Source organism: Stigmatopora argus, chromosome 22 (genome assembly GCF_051989625.1).
Source record: "Stigmatopora argus isolate UIUO_Sarg chromosome 22, RoL_Sarg_1.0, whole genome shotgun sequence".
NCBI classification, from domain to species: domain Eukaryota; kingdom Metazoa; phylum Chordata; class Actinopteri; order Syngnathiformes; family Syngnathidae; genus Stigmatopora; species Stigmatopora argus.
In genome coordinates this window covers 9822564-9842886 of record NC_135408.1, presented here as the reverse complement: position 1 = coordinate 9842886, position 20323 = coordinate 9822564, and the positions used below count along the sequence as shown (strand labels likewise).

General features: G+C 39.6%; 1 protein-coding gene across 2 annotated transcripts in view; it reads left to right on the top strand.

Annotated features, from left to right (window-relative positions):
* The window catches only part of nlgn2b (neuroligin 2b), an 82199-nt gene that overhangs the window by 40421 nt on the left and 21455 nt on the right, over positions 1-20323 (top strand). The window contains exons 1-2 of one of the 2 annotated variants that reach the window (XM_077591662.1): positions 502-1279; positions 13617-14338. In XM_077591662.1, the coding sequence (XP_077447788.1) occupies positions 13825-14338 (514 nt within the window). In that variant the 5' untranslated portion in view covers positions 502-1279; positions 13617-13824. Of the gene's footprint in view, positions 1-501; positions 1280-13616; positions 14339-20323 lie in introns of those variants that run through there. The other variant, XM_077591661.1, reaches the window with a different exon arrangement.

The window sequence follows — 20323 nt, the reverse complement described above, 5'->3', positions numbered from 1 at the left end:
TGAGATTGTATGACTTTTACCTGCTGTGTCTTTTTTGGCTCTCCTTCCCGTGTGTCAGCCAGGTTTTTGTGACGGTCATCAACCCGTCGGCGTGTTTGCCAGCCAATCACAGATGGATAATTAATGTATGGACGTATTGAGCTCATCGTATCTGGAGGTAACGCCCCCCACTCTTACTCTCGCTCAATTCGTTCTTCTCATGGAGCGAAGACAAAGTGTAAAAAATCAGTTGGTCTGACTAAAACAATCTTCCCCAATTTAATTCAGACTTTTGTCCCTAAAACCATCATAACCACCCACCATGTCGGCACCCCCCCAAATAGCTCAGGATGATGACTTTGGTTTTCCATATGATGACGTAGGCGTAGTGTCACCGAGTTCTGCGTCGGACCCCTCGTCATGACAACGAGGTTGAAATATTGAAGCAGTGGGTGAGTGAGTGAGAGAGAAAGAGAGAGAGAGAGGGAGAGAGAGAGGGAGAGGGGGGGGTGGAGAGGGAGAGATGAACTGAGATGAGAGGCTATTCACCGCAGCATCCAAGCAGCGCATCCTTCTCTATGCATAAACGCCACCAATAAAGCCGACACCATCCTCCGTGTTGTCACAGTCATCCAGTATTTTGGACAATCCGGTGGCAAGGGACACCGACAAAGAAAGAGGGGGTGAAGGGGAGGAAGAGGGAGGGCGAGGGGGGAGAGAGAGCCCCCACACAAGCACGTCAAAAAAAAGGGAGCTTGGAGCTTTTCTGTGGAGTGTCTGTTTCGCATATGAAGCCAGGCTGATGTGAGTTTTTTCTTCTTTTTCTTTTTTTTTTTACATTTTTTTTTTGGAGGGGTCCTGTCGGAGCAGATATTCTGGATGATGAGATGATCGGAGGCGAAAGGACACTCAGAAATCCTCGTTGACTGCAACCAGCGCGCATTTTGACGCTATTGCGTTGCGCGTCGATTTGTTGTGTTTTTTTTTTTTTTTCCCCACCAGGACGCCCCCCATCTCATCTGCATTTTAGGCTTCGAAAAAGTGCTATCAGCCTGTTGTCGTGGGAATGGTAGGAGGCGGAGGAGGGGAAATAAGGGGCTGCTGTGCTTTTTTGGGGGGGGGGCGGCGGCGACGCTGGACGGAACCCGGGAAGGTGTACTGACGTGTGGATGTCTGTGAGGAGTCTCGTGAGAAATATTCCCGTCCAGGCGGCGAGAAATGGCCTAGTTGGAAAAAAGACGAGGATGCTAGAGGGATGCGAGCGACGTCATCTTGGGAAATGCGCCGCTGTCTTGTGAAGGTAAGAAGACAGACACGGACAGACGTAAGAAGCTCCCGGTGAGCCGTTTGCGGACTATCTGGGATGTTGGTTGATGTGTGCGCCATCCGCACCGCTCTGCTGGTGACTTAGCACATTGCACACGTAGTCCATCTTGACGCACTGTCATCATTGGGGGGAATGGGAATTTGAACACCAATCACTTTGTTTTCACAAAGCATGCATCGAGCGAGTCAGCTTCTTTCTCGTGGGAACCTCGGCTCGGCCTTTGCCTGTTGATAAAGTGCCTGCCGCCTCGTCTTTTAACAGCGGTCGGTAGCCAAACCACTCGCTATCAACGTCCTGCTAAAAAAACGGAGCTTTTATTTATCTGTGTTATTTGGTAGATATTTTTGCTTTTTTTTTTTCCATCCCCGTGTCATGACAGCCTGACTGCTTCACGAGAACACGACTCAATTCTAACCTGTCAGACAATCCACTTGCGAATCATGTCTTCTCAGGTGGAAGACATCATAAACTCTGAGATGACACAATGTTCACATGGACACACGAAAGCTGGCGTCCTACTAGATTCAGACAGGGAATTAAATGCACAGTCGCTGATGATCCAGGGAGGGCTCCATTAATATTCAGTGGATGTTGGCCAGGGCTCGGTTAATGGAAGACAACAAGACCTCTGTTCTGAGAGGTCATTGAAGAAAATGGTGTATTTCGGATTCCGGATAATGATTTAATCTTTTTTTTTCTCAGTCAAATTCAGTTATTTCGTCTAATAGCTTGCTTTTATCATTTGTGTTCACTTGGAGTCACCACTGAGTCAGCATCTTAACTCTTGCAGTGCCATTGACGATGATAGACGTTCAATCGAACATGTATTTTCATGTCAATTGTTAGACGTCCAATCCAGTTTGTTGGTTTAGGCATCTTTCGCTGTCCATGGGAACCATTGTGTTAATGATCAAAAAATGCAAATAGAAACCTGTTGAGGTTCAATTTCCCTGTAAATAATATATAATTAGCATCCCCTCTTGGGTTTTAAACCTAATTCAGTCAACATTGTGATGTGCCTTTTCATAGAAATAAATAAAATACTTCACCAACAGAAAAAAAAAACATGATTGCATGATAACATAATGGCAACTAGACATATAATCCAAAATGACTTTTATTAGCGTGATATGTGGGAAGTGTCTGAAAAAATGATTTGTGTGATACACCCTCCTCCCTCATGTTGCATTTTGTGTCTATTATTAAGTGACTAACTGTGATTATTTACACGGATGAGAGCATAACTTGTCAGTGTTTATTTCACTTCTTTGGTGACTTACAATGTCAGACTTTAACCATATGACACCAATTTGAAATTTTCATCATCATCCTTTGCTAAAATATTTGGATTTTTGGACAATTTGCACAAGAGAAATAATAGTCAAAGTAATGTTTTACTTTACATAAGAAGAGAAAAATACATTTGTCAAACGTTCCTATCGCAGATTGTATTCGTCTGGATATTTGCTTCTTTAGAATAAACTCCACTTTGAGTAATTAGGGCAAACAGTCCTCAAAACTAAGCCAATACTTGTCTATTTTTGGTACTGCCTTGTGCCCTATTCTAAGACAGTGATGTTTTCTTTTTGTATGACAGCAATCCTGTTTTGGTGTGTGCTTTTGGGACCACCCCCTTCTCCCATACTCCCTGAAGTAAATGTCACATATCACATTATGACTTGTGAGCCAGTCACTCAATGACATGTTGGATTGTGTGCATAGATACTGTATTGTATATCATCAAGTGAGACTCTATTCAACAATTCTCACATGTCCACTTGTTGGACAGTCCGGAACGTTCTCGAGGAAATTAGTTTCCTATTGATTTCACCAATTATCAATGAATGCGACTATTCGACACATGCAAGTATTCGATTCGCTGAAAGTACTGCTGCCTGATTTTTTTTTTCATTTTTTCAGAGCAAAATGTTTGAACAGCCACTATCATAGAAATGATTAAATTCACATTTCTGAAAGTGGAAGAGGTTAGAATGACCCACCTCTAGTAGGAGAGCTATTATCTGTCAGGAAAATGATGCTGGCGAAGCACCAGTACAAACACTATGGTAACTATGTTGTGTAACTTGTTTTGAACATTATGACGTAACAAGGCCTCATAAGATGACACAGAATAAGTCATGCCTGGAAAGAATATCACAGCAAACAAAACCATGCAAAGCAAGAAAAAAATCAATTTTTGCCCTGAAGCCATCAGACAAGATTCATTCAGCAGCTGTTTTTATGTTTTTTTTTTGTTTTTTTGTAGCTACTTTGAGCATTTATCACAAATAAGACCAGGCTAATTTTGTAAAACACCCAATTTGTTTCAATATTTCTATTCTCTCCATGATGGATATTCACACATGAATAATTATTTTGGATTATTTATCAAAATGAACCCGCTCGCTTCAGATTTGTCGAAGAAATATGTAAAGTCGGATCACATTCACGCCGAGCGACCAGAAAAGTAGTTTAACTGCACCATAATTGATGTGAAACACCCTGCCTCATATCTTGTTAAAAATAAAGAATTATTCCTTCCACAGACAACCAGGCACTTTTACAATATTACTTCTGATCTGCTTAGTAAAATCAATTTCTTCTAATTAGGGGTGAAATGTGTTATAGATGATTATATTAGCAAGGCGGGATGGGATTTTTGCAGCATAATTTAGGGGACTTGAATGATTTCTACGACAGCAACAGCGTAAGAAAAACCAAACAAAAACTTTGATTTCAATTGTTAAATTGGTGCTATTTGAAAAAGAAGTTATGAAAACATTTCTATTATTTAATGCTGGTGCCAACAGGCACTATTTTGACTATTGCAGGGATTGTTGCTTTTCAGTCGATTTGCTAGCTTGCATCATTTTGCAAAGCAACAATAAACAATTTAGATAAAACGGACATATGATGTAAGCCAAATAATGGAAGGGAATGAATTAATATTAGTCTCTACTATAAAACATAGTCATATTTGCAGGATTAATGCCTTAGTCACATGGACATATTTTGTTTTTTCCCAAATATTTCACCGCTATGAATAGGAATAGCTGTTGTTTATTTTTTTTGTCCATGCCTGCAACAAATGCGATGGCACGATACTTTATGGGTAAGGGGAATCTTTGCAGCATATGAAATTTTGCGCATGCCTATGCAACCCATAACAGGAGCATGACATAAATAATAAAGGCTCCCTCGCAGATCATGCAGACTCCTTTAATTACAGAGCTCTAGTGCAAGTTGAAAGCGATGCACATCTATCAAGTTTAAGCCAAAAAAGCCTAGATTTTATCCCATTTGTTTTCAACCTTTAGACACTTGCCTGTATTGGTACAAGGCCGTTCATTCTCCTTGACTCACGTGCAAATCTGGCAGTGAAACAGTGCAATGATTGTCTTTCAAAAATGCCAACTATTTAGTCAATTCTTTTTGCAAGGCATCAAAGTATTGTGCTTTTTCATCTGCCTTTTCAAGTTCTAAATCATGTGTCAAAGTGGCGGCCCGGGGGCCAAATCTAGCCCGCCGCATCATTTTGTGTGGCCCGGGAAAGTAAATCATGAGTGCCGACTTTCTGTTTTAGGATCAAATTAAAATGAAAAATATAAAAGTATATTAAATTTCCTGATTTTCCCCCTTTTAAATCAATAATTGTCATTTTTTAATCCATTTTTTCTGTGTTTTTAGTTCAAAAACCATTTTGTAAAATCTAAAAATATATTTAAAAAAAGCTAAAATAAATATTGTTTTAGATTTAGAAAAAAACTGAATATTCAGGGCTTTTAATTCAGTTCTTTTAATCCATTTATAATAAAAAATCTAAATATTATATCTAAAATGGTCCGGCCCACGTGAAATCAAGTTGACGTTAAAGCGGCCCGCGAACCAACGCGAGTCTGACACCCTTGTTCTAAATAATATGAAGTTTCTCTTGGGAAACAAAAGTGTGATTTTGATCCAAACAGACAATAGAAACATAATAAAAATGTTTAACTTGAATCACTCATCCAAAATTATGTAATCGGAGTGCGTGCACGAGCAATGACTTGCTTGAGAATCGTAATTATTAAACAAAATAATAAAATAGCCATGCTCACTCATTTATATACTTAGTTTTATTTAGTATTTTGTTACGACAGTGCAAAATCAATACATCATAACATGGTGTTGAGCATTGTTAAATGAATACAGTAACAAGGCTAGTTCACCGTAATTGAATTTCTCATTATTGCCAGGGATGAAAACATTTGATTAAGGTTTGGAATGCATGGCGGATTGCGTCGAATGGCTTCTTATGTTGCCCTCATCGTCCCACCACAGTCGTAAGTACAAAAAAAATAAGTCCTCAAGGCCCACCATGTATGCTCGTTTGCATTTATAGGCTTAGCGAGCACGTAGCTACGGTGTTTGTTGTTTTCTTTCCAATTGAAGCCACTATTTACTTCATTTGAGCTCAATGTTTGATTATCATTTGCAATGATAGTGATATAACCCATTGTGAACTCACTGTCTAATCCATTTGAATTTCATTTCAAGAGTTTTAATTGTTTTTTTTTAATGCATGCTGACATTTGTTTATTGAAAAATATAAATAAATGTATAAAATCAGTCACTTCATGTGACAGGCACATTAGGCTTTTCTGTACCCCTCACAATTTGTTCTAGCCAGTGGTTTTGCATTTTAAGCCTGTCATGCATGATATATTTTATAAATGCACTATCAAATATTCAAGCTTTGAAAACAGGACAAACCAGTGCATGAATTTTAACTTCCATCGCTGATATTTAGCCAAGATTTGATTGTGTTGCTTCTTAAAATGTGACTAGTGTACACAACAAGAAACATTGGTTTATTCAAGAAAAGAAAACACTTACTCTTGTCATGTAACAATACATACAATTAGCATCATTAAAATTACAGGCGACCCACTTTTTGAAAGGCTTGGCGCAGCTTTGCGGTAATGTCCACTGACACTAATTTAAAAAATCAGTCTGACATGTAAAACCGAGGATTCTTCATTTGTAAGCATGATTCATCACTCATGCAAATCTGAAATTCAATGATAGATTTAGCAAAATATGAATAAATGTATAGTGTGTATGTGTGTATATGTGTATATATATATATATTTATGTATTTATATATGTATGTATGTATATATATTTATGTATGTATATATATGTATGTATATATATTTATGTATGTATATATATGTATGTATATATATTTATGTATGTATATATGTATGTATATATATTTATGTATGTATATATATGTATGTATATATATATTTATGTATGTATATATATGTATGTATATATATTTATGTATGTGTATATATATGTATGTATATGTGTATATATATATATACATACATATATATACATGCATACATACATATATATGTGTATATATATATGTGTATATATATATGTATATATATGTATATATATGTATGTATATGTATGTATATATGTATGTATGTGTATATATATATATATATATATGTATGTATATATATATGTATGTATGTATATATATATATGTATGTGTATATATATATGTATATGTGTATATATATATATATATACGTGTATACCATACCATTATTTTCAAAAAACATGGATATGCTACTTGCTGTAAATAGCATTTGAAGTGCATTTTAACTTCATTTACTGAGAGGTGATTTAGCTTTAATTATTACTACTGGACATACTGCTTTTGAATTTATTATCTCTCTCCATGACAATGGGATTAATCACGTTACCTGCAAGTGCAAATACAAATTGTCCCTCAAAACTCTCCAACAAAAATTGCATTTCTGTTATGTATTTGCCTCTGTCAAGCTTATTTTAGCCCGTGAGATCAGCTGGTTAGTATCGTGAGAGATTGTCAGAACGGCTCATGTTTAACAACTCCACCAGGGAATTGCTTTCCACATGTAAACATTTCGCCGCAGTGGCATACACACCTAGCTGTATAGCGTATTCATTTCAGCTCAGCTCCCTTTGTATTTTTTTATCCTATTCTCACAAAATGCGTGGCAGCCAATTTTTTTTTTTAGGTGCATCTTGTATTAACATAGAAATAAATAATTCTCCGTGAGTCACCTTAAAGTGTAGCGAAAAGAGCTGAAAATATACAATGAGGAAACGTACAAAGCAAGAATATTTTTGGATCCGAAAAGATTTGACTGGCAGCTTGAGTTTATTCAAATGAGTTGAGGTGATGTGTTTTTGTTCAAATAGATTTTTAAAGGTATTTCGCCGTCTTTAGAAGCAAATGAGTTCATTAAATGCCTTGTGACACATGCTTTAAATGTCATTTATATATTCAGTCAGTTGACTGATCCCCATTTAGCAGGGTTAAAATGTGCTTGTTTAATTTCAAACACAATTTCAATTGAGTTGTAACGTATAAAAAAATGTGGAATACTACTCCCACAAAAACCTGCAATTGGAACCAGAATGTGTGGACTTTTCTTTTGATTAGTGAAGCGCATTAGTGCATTGCAGGGCAGCCGAGCTCTAACTTGCCGTTCAGCAAACCACTTAACCATGCGTGCCAACCTCATTCCTGCACCTACCTCCATTTAGACTGTTTTTTTGGGTTTTTTTCCTCACTGACATCTGCTCCTCCTCATCATTTTGAAGCTGCCCTCGCCTCTTTCCTTATTTAAACCCAAATTCACGTTGTTTTTCTCTTCCTCTGGCATCATTTGCCCTCCTTCTGAAAACCAGTGCTCAGTTTAAATGTCAGCTTCCAACTAAGTTAAGAGCAGAAACATGATCAAAGAATTCTGAAATTTACACTTGACCATCATTTAGCCCCCCGATACCGATTCCGACACTCAGCTACGTGGTATCAGCCCGTTTTTTCCAATACCGATGATGTCGTTTTAGTGCTGATACGCGTAGGACTAATTAAAAGGGCATTAACTTTGCAAAGGCATGTTTTCTCTTTAAATACCTTTACATTATTAGATCATTGTTTCATTATGCACTCTTTACTTTGTGTGCAATCATAATGACTGTTCACCCACGTCTAAAAATAATGTGATCTGCTTTCTTTTGAACTATGAACAGTTGACTTCACTGACATAAATGTTTATGAACGTGTTGCTAATTTGCTTTGCTCGCTGACCCTTTCGGAGGAGCAGCCTGATTCTCACAGCTCGCATTGACGTCTATGACATCAAAAATCTTTGCACTTTTGCGTCACAATTTAAAAAAAAAAACTGTCTTCACAGCAATCAAAACTGTAATCACAGCACTTCAGTGCCACTTTTTTTGTAAATCAATACATTGACACTATATTATTGCAACATTCAACACAAATGAGTGTCTTTCTTCAATCATTGCCTGTCAATCAATCCATTTCCTTAGCAGTCTGTTGGTCAATTTATTAAACAGTAACACCTTTTTTCCTTTAAAACGATATATCGATTCTTGACCAGGAGCATATCGATAATCCATTGGGATCCCAAAGTATCGCGATATATCACCACATTGATTTACCGTCACACCTCTACATACACACACTTGTATAGAACACATATTATGTGCAAGAATCCCATTTCAGAAAGAAGAGATATTTTTTTTCTTCCTAGAATCATGTGAGTCTCGGTGACACCAAATGCAGGCTGCTGGTTGCAAAAATGGCCCGAAGCTAAAATGTGGCCGCAAACACAAATCTCATCTGCTGCTCGCCGAATATTTTAACTTTCACGAACAGCGTAACCCAGGCGGAGGTCAGCGCTCACCCGAACGCTCTCCTCGTCCACTTTGATAGTGCTTTTGTACTCCATGCAATTGAGAATGAGTTGTTTTATTTGACCTCTAAAGATCCGACTCTGCTAAGTGTGTCAATGCATCTTCATTCTTCAGTCCGGAGACTAGATAAAGGATGGTGCAATTTTGGGAGCGGATTGTGGGGGTCCCTCTTGGTGTTACCAAATTACAATGGTCACACATAAAGTAGGCCAAATCAGTGTAGGGCAGCACATTGCTGCATAGAGACTTCTCAATTTCCAATCAGCCTTAGATCCTCTCTGCCTTTTTTTTTCTCTCTCTCTCTTTTCTTATTTTTTACTTTTCTTTAGTCTTCACTGAAGACTTATGAAGACTTAAAAGATGACTGCAGTTTTGTCTCTGGGGACTTACTATTGAACATGCTCGCCTGAAGAGCATAAACTAGTTAGTTCAATGTCATCCGCTAAATCTCCTTTTAAATTGCGCCCCACTAGACATGCCTATATATATAAATATATTATCTCCCTTTTTTCGTCTTTTTAAACATTTTTCATGCCAATTATGAAAAAAAAATCTCAATCTCCCATGTTTTGAAGTAACATAAGGAACAACATTCAGACTGAAATATGAGCAACATTAATTCTGAGCTGTTTTCTAGTTCTGAAAATGCCTTGGAGCTTAAGATGACGCTATGAGACCGGTCACTGGAACTATGAGTGTTGTGACAGACAAACAACACTACTAAACATTTTCTTCCAGCGCTTCACTAATTAGTCTAACGTGAAATCTTACAGAAGCATACACTTGACTTGATCACTACAAACTATTATCATCGTCACATTAGTTCTAACTTCTAATTGTAATGGTTCTGATGGTGTGGGAGTTCCTGACATTAGGCTTCTCAGATTTTACTATTTGAAATAATCGTCCTAGAGTGAGTCTAATTTACTGATCAATTCTATTTTTTACCTCAAAATGGATAAATGTGCTCAAATCCCATCGCATCTAAATTTGCTACAATAATAAGGAATAAGGTGAAAAAGATCGGGTTTTGGATAACTTTATTCATCCCGTATTCGGGAAATTCCGTTGTCACAGTAGCAAGAGGGTGAGGATGCAGAAATAGGAAAAGGCCTTTTAGATATAAATAGATAGGTAATAAGTAAGTTAATAAATAAATACATGAACAAATATATAAATAAATAAGCGCATACATTCATACGGTAGGTCTTAACACTCAGCCATTTGTTTTGTTAAAGAGCCTGACAGCTGATGGGAGGAAGGATCTGCGGAAGCGCTCCTTAAAATATATTTAATGATAATTTATGGCTGAACTAGTTGCCAGCCAATCCCACCATATAAGTAACAAGCTGAATTTACACCATAAATCATAGCAGAACTTCAAACACAGGCACAATGCAAAAAAATAATAATAATTTTAAAAAAAAAGTTACATTTCTGATGGGCGCACACAAATAAAAGACCACAGAATCCAAATAGACCATTTTGAAGGGATATTTAGGTGTTCACAAAGGCCCGACTTAGAGTGAGAGTTGGCAAAACCTAGAAGAAAGTTTCTTTTGCACCACACAAGACTGCATGAGGCATTTTTCAAAAAGCAATTGGTGTTCTTCCACCTTGCCACCTTCCTCTTCCTGTCATCCCGGTGATGCATCCAACTTAAAAGCTTCTTCAAATATATGAGCCCACTTTATGATGTCCATTTTAAAAGCACTACTTAAAGTAAGGTAGGACTGTAAAATATTAGAATTACATCCTGTTGCTTCTCCGATGCCTTACACAATTGGTCAACAGAGACACTTTGAAGATATAGCTTTTGGGAATGTGAACTATGAAATCATCCTTTCTATTTTTCTAGATCAAAGGTAACTTGAGCGCCAAAAAAAGTGTCTTAAGCTGTGGAGGCACACAAGTCCAATCTTCCTTCTACTTTAGTACAATAGCTTTTCTACGGTTTGCCTCTCAGGGCCTCTGCAAGATCTTTTTTTTTGTCTCAGTTGGAGAAGGCAGGAGTTCAAAAGGCCAAAATGTTCATATTATGGCTTTAAGCAACAAAAAAAGTTGAATTTTGCTTGATTTGAAAAGGTTCATGCCAGTTTTTTTTCATAATACATCTTATTTAGACTATTCATCAATCATATTTATTACTATTATTAGAATAATAATTGTATCAGATTAAAACATGACTATAAGTAATTAAAAGCCCTGAATATTCAATTTTTTTATAGATCTAAAACAATGTTTATTTTAGCTTTTTTCTATATATTTTTAGATTTTACCAAATTATTTTTGAACTAAAAACACAGAAAAAAATGGATTAAAAAATTACAATTATTGATTTAAAAGGGGGAAAATCAGGAAATTTAATGTACATCGATACTCTTCATTTTAATTTGATCCTAAAACAGAAAGTCGGCACTCATGATTTACTTTCCCGGGCCACACAAAATGATGTGGCGGGCCAGATTTGGCCCCCGGGCCGCCACTTTGACACATGTGCTATAAGGGGTTAAAGGAAAGGATAGGGTAGGACAGGGTAGAGTTAATTGCCCAGACAATTGAAGATTTGTCACCATTGTGGCCAGTGGAAGAAAAAAATGTTGTTTTGATGAGTTTTAAATGTAATTATTTATTTGTTGTACTGGGAATTACACATTTTTTTCAGTTTTCCCCAAAAGAAGAAGAATCTAGTCAACTTTAATTTCGTTTTTCGGTTGTCTTGAAAAGCGTTCGTGAACTACGTGACCTTTGGTCACTCAACTGGCATTAACATGAAGTCAGCCAAATAGTTTTCCCAGGCAGCTTGTTTCCGGTTTGTCTAATGAGACAGATTTGCAGTCACTTCACAAATTGGAGCCTCCCGTGAATTCTTCACACCGTCGTTGTGCTTTATTTCCCTGCCATCCCCCATTGTGTGTGGCGTGGCAGGAGAAAAGTTGGATATTGTGGAGGTATGATGTGGCATTCAACCAAATGTGAGTACCGCATAAAGCCTTTATCACACCTAAACGGCTCTGTCTCCAAAGCCGGCGTGAGATAAGCGCTGCCCATTCGTCTGTAATAATGTGAGAGCAAGAACCAAGTGAACAGAGTTGGGAGGGAAAAACCCCGACATGTCCCCGAAAACGTCCTTTTCTGGCAAAGAAAAATGTTGAATTAATTCATTTCTGAATCTGCAATAATAATGATAATTAAAAAAAATCTACATTCATTCATAAAATCAATTTATCGCCCAGGCCTAATATTAATTAATTATTTTCTGTGAATTGGGGTCACTCCTGAAACAAAGTACTTTGAAGAACAGCATCATGAAAATGTTAATTATACCACTACTGGACAGGTTATTTCACAATTCTTCTACTGGGCATTTTTCCTCATTTTTGGGGGAAATACAGCAAGATGAATAATCATCAGTTCAGGGTTTTTTGGCTAAGTTTAATCTGCTGAATTGACTGTATGACAATAATTAAAGCAATAACGACAAAAAAGGTGCAACAGGCATGCAATTGAATTACGAGGCATTTTATGGAGATAGACCAGCATTCCCATTCAAAGTCAGAGCGAGCGAATGGGACGTGAACCCACAATTTGTGTCTAAAAGTCAGGCAAGTGGACGGCAGCACCCGCAGTGACACAGCTGTTAACATCTAACACAATAAATTGTACGCTCGTTGTGGTCTACGCTTGGGAGAGTAGTCACTTCAGACTCACGGGCCGGAGAATTTTCTGTTCTTTAACTCATCGGCCGCCATTGACGGCACTGGGCGTCCAATCTGTTTGGCTCGGAGGGCAAATGAACCATCGTTGACTGGCACTAAATGCAGCCAATCCCAATGAGGTGGACGTCTAGCATCATTGTTTAGCGGGGTACACGGTCGATTGGTCGCCCGTCTTTTGGGCGCCGATCTTTTGGTCACCCGGAAGGTTATTGATAATTACCATTTAAATCGTTGCTCAAATTCCCTAAATACAAACTGCGAATTACTATTTAGTCATACTTAATGCCCTATTAATTATTAGGCTTAAGAAAAGCGCCAAATTTCACGGACATTTATTGTTTTTTGTTGGAGAACTTGTTAAGACCCTGACTGACGTAGCTTCTTAAAGGGACAACGCATGTACATTCACACTCTTCTACACTCACACGTCGGCTCAGTGAAACTGCTCATGGCCATTTTTGGCTTTTATTGATGCGTAGACCGTGTTGTTTTACCTTGTTGTGTCGCCGGTCTTTTGGTCGTCGGTCTTTTGGTTGCCAGTCTTTTGGTCGGCCGTTCTTGCGGTCCTGGCGACCAAAAAAATGCGACCAAAAGACCGGCGACCATTCGACCGCACAAGGTTTAGCGGTAGTGTATTCTGCACTTTTGCGTTCGACTTCAAATACGTCAAAACAGCAAAAAAGCAGCAAAACGGTAGTAAATGTCAGTTCAATTTTTTTGTGTGATTTTGCATTTGATTTTCCTTTGTAGCAAAGATTCCTCTTCTTTTCATTTCCAAAATTGACTCACATCTGCCGCCGACCTTTCTTGTCTCTCAGGTGAAATTGGCTTCCTGACTGCAACTCCGGAGCCGCCGAAAGATCCAAAGAGGAAGACGGATGAGCCTCCAGGCTCAAAGTGAGAATGCTACCAAAACCACCACCAGAGCAGCTTGCCACCCAAGGAAAACTCTTAACCTCCTTTTGCCTTTGCTCTCCTCCATGACTGTGAAGCTGTGAATGTCAAGCCCATCCATGTCTTACTGAGATGACTAAAGGAGCTTTTATTTTGGACATGTTGTTTTTTCCTCTCAATGCTCCCAGCCACCAAGGCTTTGGTGCGAAACGTCCGCGTGGCCGCGGAGGGGACGCGAAGCCCTGCCCGGTCTGGCTCCTGGGCCTGGTCCTGCACCTGGCGCTCTCCTCCTGTCAGCGCGTGGACAAACACCCGATAGTGTCCACCGGCTACGGAAAGATACGCGGTATCAAAAAGGAGCTCAACAACGAAATCTTGGGCCCCGTGGAACAGTATTTCGGAGTACCCTATGCCACCGCCCCCGTCGGCGAGCGCCGCTTCCAGCCTCCCGAGGCGCCGGGCTCCTGGCAGGAGATCCGGAACGCCACCCAATTTGCGCCAGTGTGTCCTCAGAACGTGCACGGCGTGCTGCCCGAGATCATGCTGCCCGTGTGGTTTACGGACAATCTGGATGCCGCGGCCACTTACGTCCAGAATCAAAGCGAGGACTGCCTTTACCTCAACATCTACGTACCTACAGAGGACGGTGAGTGATAACAAAGCTGTCCTTCTGTTCTTCTAAATATTGGTTTAAGTCCATCTCCGTCTTTCAAGGCTTAATTTACTCTAATGGGGCTCATTTCTTGATTTCAATTCAATCACGTTCACGTTTTCCATCGCGCCAATTTTTTTGCGGTAGCTGTTAAGTCTCAAAAAACTGACAACGCTGTGTGCTTCTTTTTTCTTTTTTGTGTGTGGTGAGGGCAGTGCAGAAAAAAGATGAATTTAAATTGAGCCTGGAGCGACTTCATTTTTTTCTTTGCTTTTTGAATAACTCAATAAAAGTGTGCTGCTAGTCAGCCAAATCGATGGTGGCGTTTTGCATCAAAAGTGAAGAAACGCTTGTTGAAACTCGGCTCCGTCGAATGTCGCATTTAGAATAATGCTTGAAAATGCCCTTGGAGAATTGCCATTTTGATGAGTTGCTCAGGGTTTCATTTTTAGGGGTGGGGGACATATTTTGCTACTCAAATAATCCCCAGGATGTGACTCTAATCCCTTGTGCTACGGCATTGCCAATCACCATTAGTCATTGAGATAAATACCTTTTTATATTCTTAAGCACATTCTCAATCTGCTCTGTACTCTACTAAGCGCTAAACTACATTTGACTCGTATTGTTCAACTGAATTAATTCAAACATTTCCTCCAAAAGCTTCGTGGGGGTAGCAAAATCACATTTTGGTTAAAAAGTGAACTACATAATCACATTATATTCACATGGATCCAATTGAATTATTAAAAAAAATACTTTACAACCCACTTTTAGGTGACTCTGTAGTAGTAATGAACAAAACAATACATGATAGGTTTATTATTAGGTATATTTTAATCAAATCAGAGAGACATCATTTGACATACTCTAGCTACAAACTTGCAAGGAGAATCACTCCCGACTCGTCCTCGTCCCAGATGATTCTGAAGAAACGGCATCCTCTGTCCATTTAGTCGCGCATAATTCAAAACATCTAAAGTAATCTGATTCAAACAATTGCATAAAATAACCGAATAACACCATCGAGGTCAAAAACAACTGCAACAATAATCGCATATCAGGTATTCATTAATAACAATTAAGGTCGGAACTCAAAAACAACTCCATTGGAAATTAAACAAACGAGCCTCCATTTGGCAAAACAATTCCATATCAAGCAAACCGAGCGTCATAATTTGAGAAACATATGCGAGTAATCCCGGAGGTTGGTTGAATCAACAACAATTTAAGCGTCCTTCACAGATCTTCATTGCGAACTTGTATCTGGGGAAAGGGTCGAGGCGTATCTTCCAGTAATCAGTCCTGCAGCGAGGACTCGATGAAATGTTAAGTCTCTAGCTGGAGCAAGCTGTCCTGGAGAGTGACCTCGACCTTGCCCCAGTCTCAAATTAAAGACACTCTTATACAAAAATAATTAAAATGCATACATCTATAATAGTATCCCAGAATAACCCCAACAATACACTTTACATCATGCATTCATGAGCTCTGTCAGCCCTCCTAGTTCAAATGGGTTGGACAACCACTAACAAGCTCTTTTAAATTCACACCAGAATTCTGAAAAGAGCCACGTCGTCATCAATGACTGTGAAAGAGTCACGATGTGAGAATAATCACGATCTCGCATTTATCCGCTCTTTATTTTAGGTCGAGCCACGCAGCGCCATCCCTAGAGGAATAAACTCATCTTTTTCATTTGAATGTTGTTTTCTATTAGTAGCTCTCGTAACAAATATATTAAAACTGCATTCGGTGTATTAACTGTGCTTGACTGAAAGGTTACCGCATCCTTACTTTCTTCTATATTGGCTCTTAATAAGGTTAGAAACAAGTGCTAATTAAGGCTGCTAAGATTAGTGTAGTCGCTCGTTGAGAGGAAAATTGTAATATCTACTATCATACCAAACAAAACCTTGTTTCAGCCTCCTGGGGTAAAATTAAAAGGCAAAAAAAGAATGTAGTCATGCAAAAAGCTGCTTCTATTATTGGGCTCATTGTTTGTTCTTTTAATGAATTGGCAGGTATGAAAACACCATCAAAGTCCAACTTTAGAAACACTTCTAATGAGTGCACTCCCCTAATTAAAAAAAAAATTAAAGTACAAAAATAAAATAAAATAAACAATCACCCTCACCTTATTGTTTCAGTGTGAATAAGTGCAACTTACTAAAAAAGAATGATGGACGCCACTGTTAAAAATCCAACCGGATTTTTCACGACAACAATAATACGCAGCTTAAATGAACACTTATTTTCCGAGTTAATCAAAACCGAACAAAATGTTAACCGAGCGTTTAAATGGAAATTGGTGGTTATAGTGTTTTTGCCGTATGTATGTGTTCTTTCTCGCAAATGACAATAACGGCTCGTGCGGAATGGGCGCTTCTCCTCCCAGGAGAATCGGCGTACAAATGAGGAAGACATTTTTTTTTACACGGCCCTTCTGCTTGTCGGAATCTGTCACTTACAGTCAAGGGTCACCGCTTCCAAAGCCCATGCGGTCCCCGAGGAGAACTTTAATTTCATATGCAAAAGAGAAATAGAGCTGAAAGGGAAATGATTCCAACATGCTTCCTTGTTTTTGTACGCAAGCGTCACCATCCTCCATTTGTTTACTCTGCCCATGGCAGACGTGTGTTTAGCTGAGCTGATTTATTGCAAATCCTTTCACGCATGGGCGACCGTGACACACGACGCTGACGCGAACTGCTCGGGAACCTCATCAAACGCCTCCCACCGAATGACGACAGGGAACAGTTGTCCATTAATTACCTCCCACCATATGCTTGTCTTTTTAAGGTGCTTTCCTTTCAATTTTGATCTGGTTTGGCCAAAATGATGGCCCTCCAAAGGAACCCACGACTAGAATAATATAGCCCGTGAAAAAAGATGCCTTTAACACCCCTATTTTCAATCATTTTCCACCAACTGAGAGGACATGAACAGACACGTACCGACATTCTTTTTCCGACAGCCTCCCAGAATTTCTATTAGGTCACTTGTCAGTAAAATAGAAATAGTTGACGTGAGCAGTCGATTTGGTGCTAGGCGAGCTTATTCCGAGTAGGTTTCTTCCACGGATCCTAATCCTAGTCATAGGTCTTGGTACTAGGACGTTTGGTCGCCGGACGTTTGGTCGCCCGGACGTTTGGTCGCCCGGACGTTTGGTCGCCCGGACGTTTGGTCGCCGGACGTTTGACAACATGACAGAGAAATTACCGTTGAAACCAGCTCTCAAAATTATATTCATGAGAGAGAGAGTTTAATATCTAAATATCTACTGTTGAAACCAGCTCTCAAAATTATATCCATGAGAGAGAGTTTAATATCTAAATATCTACTGTTGAAACCAGCTCTCAAAATTATATTCATGAGAGAGAGTTGAATCTCTAAATATCTACTGTTGAAACCAGCTCTCAAAATTATATTCACCCAGGTGACCAAACGTCCGGGCGACCAAACGTCCGGGCGACCAAACGTCCGGGCGACCAAACGTCCAATCACGATAGGTCTTAGCTCGTGTTCGAATTCATACGCTACTTGACTCATATTGACTTCCAAATCAGGCCGACGTGGTCTGGATTCCGATACGTTTCATTTCCTAGAGAAAGATGGCCCACGTCCAATCAAAGACCGATCAGCTAATTCTTTGTCCTGGCCCGAAATAGCTTGGGTGATCTCATCTTTTATGTTCTTCTTTTTCGACAAAATAAGTCTCTTTTCTTCCCGCATCTGTTTCCCCCCCCCTCCTGATCTGGAAGCAACCCCTCGTCTCGCCTCCATCTTTATGCAGATGGCGGCAGAATAGGTCACTGTTCTGAATGCAAATGAAGCCGATGCCCTTCTCCGGCTGGCCTGTGCCGAGCTGCCAATAACTACGAGCAAAAAGATGGGATCCCTGAGTGAAGGCGTAGTGGATTTGCTCCATGATCAGACCCTGGAAACACACCTGAATAGTCTGTGTGAACTTCTATCCGGTTCAATCGCTGTAAGATTTGGACTCTTGTGAGCGCTAAGTGGGCGGACCCATCCGCTGCTATGTTCCTGATTATAATTGGTCACAGTCCTAATCTTTTATGACAGGCTGTTATGACTGAAGTGGGACATCAGAGCAGAAGAGCAGCTGGCCAGAAATTCATTAGAAGAAGATGAAGAAGAATGTGTATATTTCAGAAGATTGCCTTGAAGAGGGCATAAAGTCTTCGAGATGTTTTCCGTTTGATTGCAATGCAGGCGCACGCTAAGATAATGACACAATAAATCCATTCATTTGCAGATCCTCTAGATGTCTATTCATTTTTGGAGGGAAGCCATTCTCCCTTGGCCTCTTCCCAAAAAAAAATACGTTCCTCTCATTGTTAGGGATGTCCGGATACCGATACGCAGTTCGGTTTCGACGGCCCACGTGCCTAATTTTGGATTATTGGATAGCATCGGATTTGGTCACAAGAGACGTCCCTGCTCATAGTCCATTTTGCGAAAGCTACTTTTCAGAAGTAGTCAATAAACTGATGAAAATAAGTAACAGTTATGGCAACTGATCACCTCTGGTGGAGTTAGATGCTGATCTAAAATCCAAATGGGTTCTGTAGGTTTGGTGGTAGTGACCTCAAACCCTTTTTGTGGACATTAGTAGGGATGCCAACGAGCTAAAGAAGGAATCTGATGTAAGCAAGTCTTTTGGCCCAGGCTAAAATATAGACAGTAAGTACTAGATTGGTCGGTAGCCCAAGCAGAAGACACTTTTCATGGCTCCTGAGGCATGGTTGACATTGGAGGAGTTCAGAGAGAGGACACCAAACTAAAGGGAGAGCACTCCTCTTAACCACCCTTGGTAAGGTCTATTTAGAGACTGAAGTGAATAAGGGGCTTGCAGCAATCTGCAGTGATGCAGACTGTTATCGTGCACGAGCGGCTCAGCCCAAAGATGAAGCGCTCGATTTGTCAGTCCGTCTGAGTTCCCCACACTCACCTGGGATCTTTAGATGATTCAAAATGATAAAAAAATAACTGGATAACAGATAGCAAACGAGTCTCCTTTTCGGGCTATCCACTCATACATAGGTAAAATCTTTTAGTTCGTTTATGGCGTACTTCACTGGTTCTACTGCACATACTTTCAATGTGCCTTTTTTTACCTTTTGTGACGTTCTTCCTGTTGTGTTTGGAAAAAAAAACAGGAACTAGCGTCTCACTGCCGTTCTATTTCCTCTCGACTAGAAAGTTTGAGATCCTTCATTTTTATTGCTGCTAGAATAGTCCTTTAGAGTCCTGTGCTCCTTTATTAAAACCATATTTCAAGTGTGGAAGTGAGAAGGTGGGTGGTACAGTCAAAGAAGAAATGGAGATCAGGAACGGCGCGTTGGCCCACGTGTAGCAGCAGCAGCGGTCGGATGATTGGGTTGCCGTGTCACACACCTTGTCAAGCGGACAGGCCGCTGCAGACGTGACATAGCGCAGCTCCATCCCATTTGCTGCAAAGAGGGAATGGAGAGAGAGACACAAGACAGCTTGAACTGGAACCACTGAACCGAACGGAAATGCTAGCGAATGAGGGATAGTGCTACATTAGGTCAGACCGCACTAAGGAAAATCCCAGATAAACGCCTTTTTATTGGCCGGGGCATTCACTGACCACTGGCTACTGCGTCATGTGACACATGTTAGCCTACCAGTGGGGCATCCCTCTGGGGTAGAGTGTCAGGCGAGATGCTTATGACCCTAAAAATGTTTGTATGTTTGTGGTTACTATCCTTTCATGCGTTTAGTTTGTGTTCACTCACAAGTGGCTTATTCTGAAAAAGAAGAATTTCATTTCATGCAACAAAAAAAAGAAAAGGAATTCCATTCTGTTCATTTTGTGACTCAATTATGTATTTCTGTCTAACCTTCTGTTATTGTTTTCTATATATGATGCTGAAAGGGTTTTATATTCAGTGTAATAAAGGTATTCCATAACAAAAAAATGTGATAGAT